The sequence below is a fragment of the Punctularia strigosozonata genome, assembly GCF_000264995.1.
Source record: "Punctularia strigosozonata HHB-11173 SS5 unplaced genomic scaffold PUNSTscaffold_147, whole genome shotgun sequence".
In the NCBI taxonomy this organism is placed as follows: domain Eukaryota; kingdom Fungi; phylum Basidiomycota; class Agaricomycetes; order Corticiales; family Punctulariaceae; genus Punctularia; species Punctularia strigosozonata.
The window spans coordinates 1-2424 of record NW_006767579.1 but is presented as its reverse complement, the minus strand read 5'-3'; the positions used below and the strand labels follow the sequence as shown (position 1 = coordinate 2424).

At 48.9% G+C, this 2424-nt stretch overlaps 3 protein-coding genes across 3 annotated transcripts; 2 read left to right on the top strand and 1 right to left on the bottom strand.

The window, feature by feature from the left end:
- Positions 1 to 25: 25 nt before the first annotated feature.
- On the top strand, positions 26 to 199 carry PUNSTDRAFT_24201 (uncharacterized protein; the record flags this gene model as incomplete). Its single annotated transcript, XM_007389441.1, has 1 exon — positions 26 to 199. A coding segment is annotated over one exon (174 nt), but the record flags the coding sequence as incomplete, so codon positions are not given.
- A 225-nt stretch (positions 200 to 424) lies between these two features.
- On the top strand, positions 425 to 1105 carry PUNSTDRAFT_139707 (uncharacterized protein; the record flags this gene model as incomplete). The annotated part of the gene is made up of 1 exon (XM_007389440.1): positions 425 to 1105. One exon carries the CDS (start codon positions 425 to 427, stop codon positions 1103 to 1105), a length of 681 nt encoding a protein of 226 aa, XP_007389502.1.
- Positions 1106 to 1347: 242 nt separating this feature from the next.
- Positions 1348 to 1875, bottom strand: PUNSTDRAFT_139706 (uncharacterized protein; the record flags this gene model as incomplete). Its single annotated transcript, XM_007389439.1, has 2 exons — positions 1348 to 1769; positions 1833 to 1875. The coding sequence occupies 2 exons, from the start codon at positions 1873 to 1875 to the stop codon at positions 1348 to 1350; spliced, it is 465 nt and encodes a 154-aa protein (XP_007389501.1).
- Between the last annotated feature and the right edge of the window lie 549 nt (positions 1876 to 2424).

The window sequence follows — 2424 nt, the reverse complement described above, 5'->3', positions numbered from 1 at the left end:
TAGTATTAGTACGTAACACTGCTATGAGAAGTCACACAATAGAAAGTCAAAGCCAAGATACTTGGGACCGTTTGAAGTCATTGGGCAATCTAAAGGTGGATCGTATGTATTGCGGGAATTGGATGGCACCTTCATTCGACAAGGAGTAGCACCTTTCAGACTCCTACCCTATCACGCACGAAGCGAAGACTATCTACCGATAGCAAATTTATTGGAGGATGAATTGGCACGGGATGACATACCGGATGAAGTAGATGACGAAGCACAGGAAGCCTATGATGATGCATACTCAGAAGAGGAAGAGAACATAGAAGAGACATGAGTCAGCAACTAGGCAACAAATGTGGGAAGCATTATCTATATATAGGCAAGATGTTCAACCAGTATATAAGAGGCAGTAGCTACCGTAAGAGACAAGTCAACCATGGAGGCTGCCCAGGACTCTCTCCCTGTGCTCAACTACTTCACCGCAATCGAACAGGCCCAGAACCTTATTGTCGAAATTGATCTGCTGCAATACTTGCCGCTAGTCTTTCGCCCACCGAATGACACCGAGAAGTTGATTCTAGGCCATAGCGTTCTAACTTGGCCTAACGGTCCTGACCCCACCGGTCTCCTCCACCTTGGCACCCAACTCCTGGACTATGCACTAGACGCTGTCGGAGTTCCTAGTTCATTCCTCCCACCACCGTATAACTCACACCTAATTCCCATCTCACCACGCGACAATGACGTGTTTTATGTGTGGGCCACGTTGCTCGATATCAACAGTCCACTCATTTGGCAACTCGAGGGGCCCATTGTGGGAAGAATGCGCATCGGCGTCCATCTGCAGATGCATGATAACGGTTGGGTCATATACGGACAGGTCACGGGAATTATGGGCATAGAGCGAGATTGCATGAGTTTTTGGATTACGGGCAACGTCCACCACACCAGCGACCGCCTCGTCAACGGAGACCTCAAGACCATCGTCATCCGTGTCTGTCCGCAATGGACACTCCTGTCTATCCGTCAGTGGGCTAGGTATAGACTTAGCCAACCACTCGATCGTTTGCTCAGAGCGCGTAAGCTCTTACCCAGTTGTCGGCTGGATCCTCACTAATCAACCATGTAGCCGCCTTAACTGGTGTTGGACGAGTAAGACTGGATAGAGATCAATCAGGAGGATCGACGCAATGAGAAGAGGATAGATAGTACGATAATCATAGGCTTCATGCGACATGGTCAAGGCAATGAGCGAACGAAATATTATGGACTCTCGGATGTCACACGATAAGGGCTTTGAATCAGATCGCATCAAACACATCGAATGCATCATGGTGTGTAAAGCTATATAAAACGGTCCTAGGGCTCCCACATATCGCGACCAATGTCTAAACTACCCCAGAAATGTCCTCTCCACTTCAACCACCGCCATTCCCAAAGCTTAACATCCGAAGACTGCCAAGGGACGACGAGCCTCGAACGAACGGAAATGACCATCCCATCTTCATACGACTGAGTAGAACCATCCAACTCGTACACAACGAAACGATTGCTGACAGCGATCACCTTCTTGACGCGGCCGGTCATGTCGGTGCGGTTGACACCATCTATGGTCCAGATGTACATCCCGCGACGAACATGCTGAGTCTCCCCTACACGCTGACCGGGAGCACGCATCTTCCAGCGACCAGGCCGAACCATTCGGGAACGCGCGTAGAGGGCATCGGGATGGGTGATAGCCCCGCTGATAAGGATGGTAGTGCGCGGCGGAGGCGATGGCTCTGAACACAATACACAGGCACAATCAGCAAGTTAATGTTGGGAGGCAATGTGCGGCAACGTACTGGTAAAGAACGTAGCGGAGGAAACACCCCCTTGCAGATACATGATACAGATAAGGAGCTAAGAAGAGTCAGGCGCGCGTTGGACAAGAATCGAACATGCACGTGACTCGGGACAACCGGGGGCGGTTGTCATTCGAAGTGCCACCCATGATGTCCCGCCCCTAAAGTGATTAGGTGCGAGACGCGTAGAATGCATGCGGGAAACACGAATGTGGTCTATAGATAGCCACTCACAATTACTATAGAGTACAACTTGCGTGACTACAATCATAGTAGCCGATCCTTAGATATGCTAGTTTCTTTCCCAGTACTCAGAACTGACCCATATTAGTATTTAAATATTTTTTGGTAGTGTAATAGTTTTGTTTATGTACACATTTGACTGTCTACTACCCTATCATGATCACATAGCATGGATTAGACGGTCAGAGTAGTCTAAATAAGCCTCAGAAAAGGGGAAATATGTGGGCACTCAGACATGTTGCTATGGTATCACAGGGCTGTGTCGCAAGGCTGTGCTGATTAGTAAGCTTGCTGCGGATATTAGTAAGCATGTTCGCGCAGCAGGCGCTTAGTAAGCCTGTGATCTGAT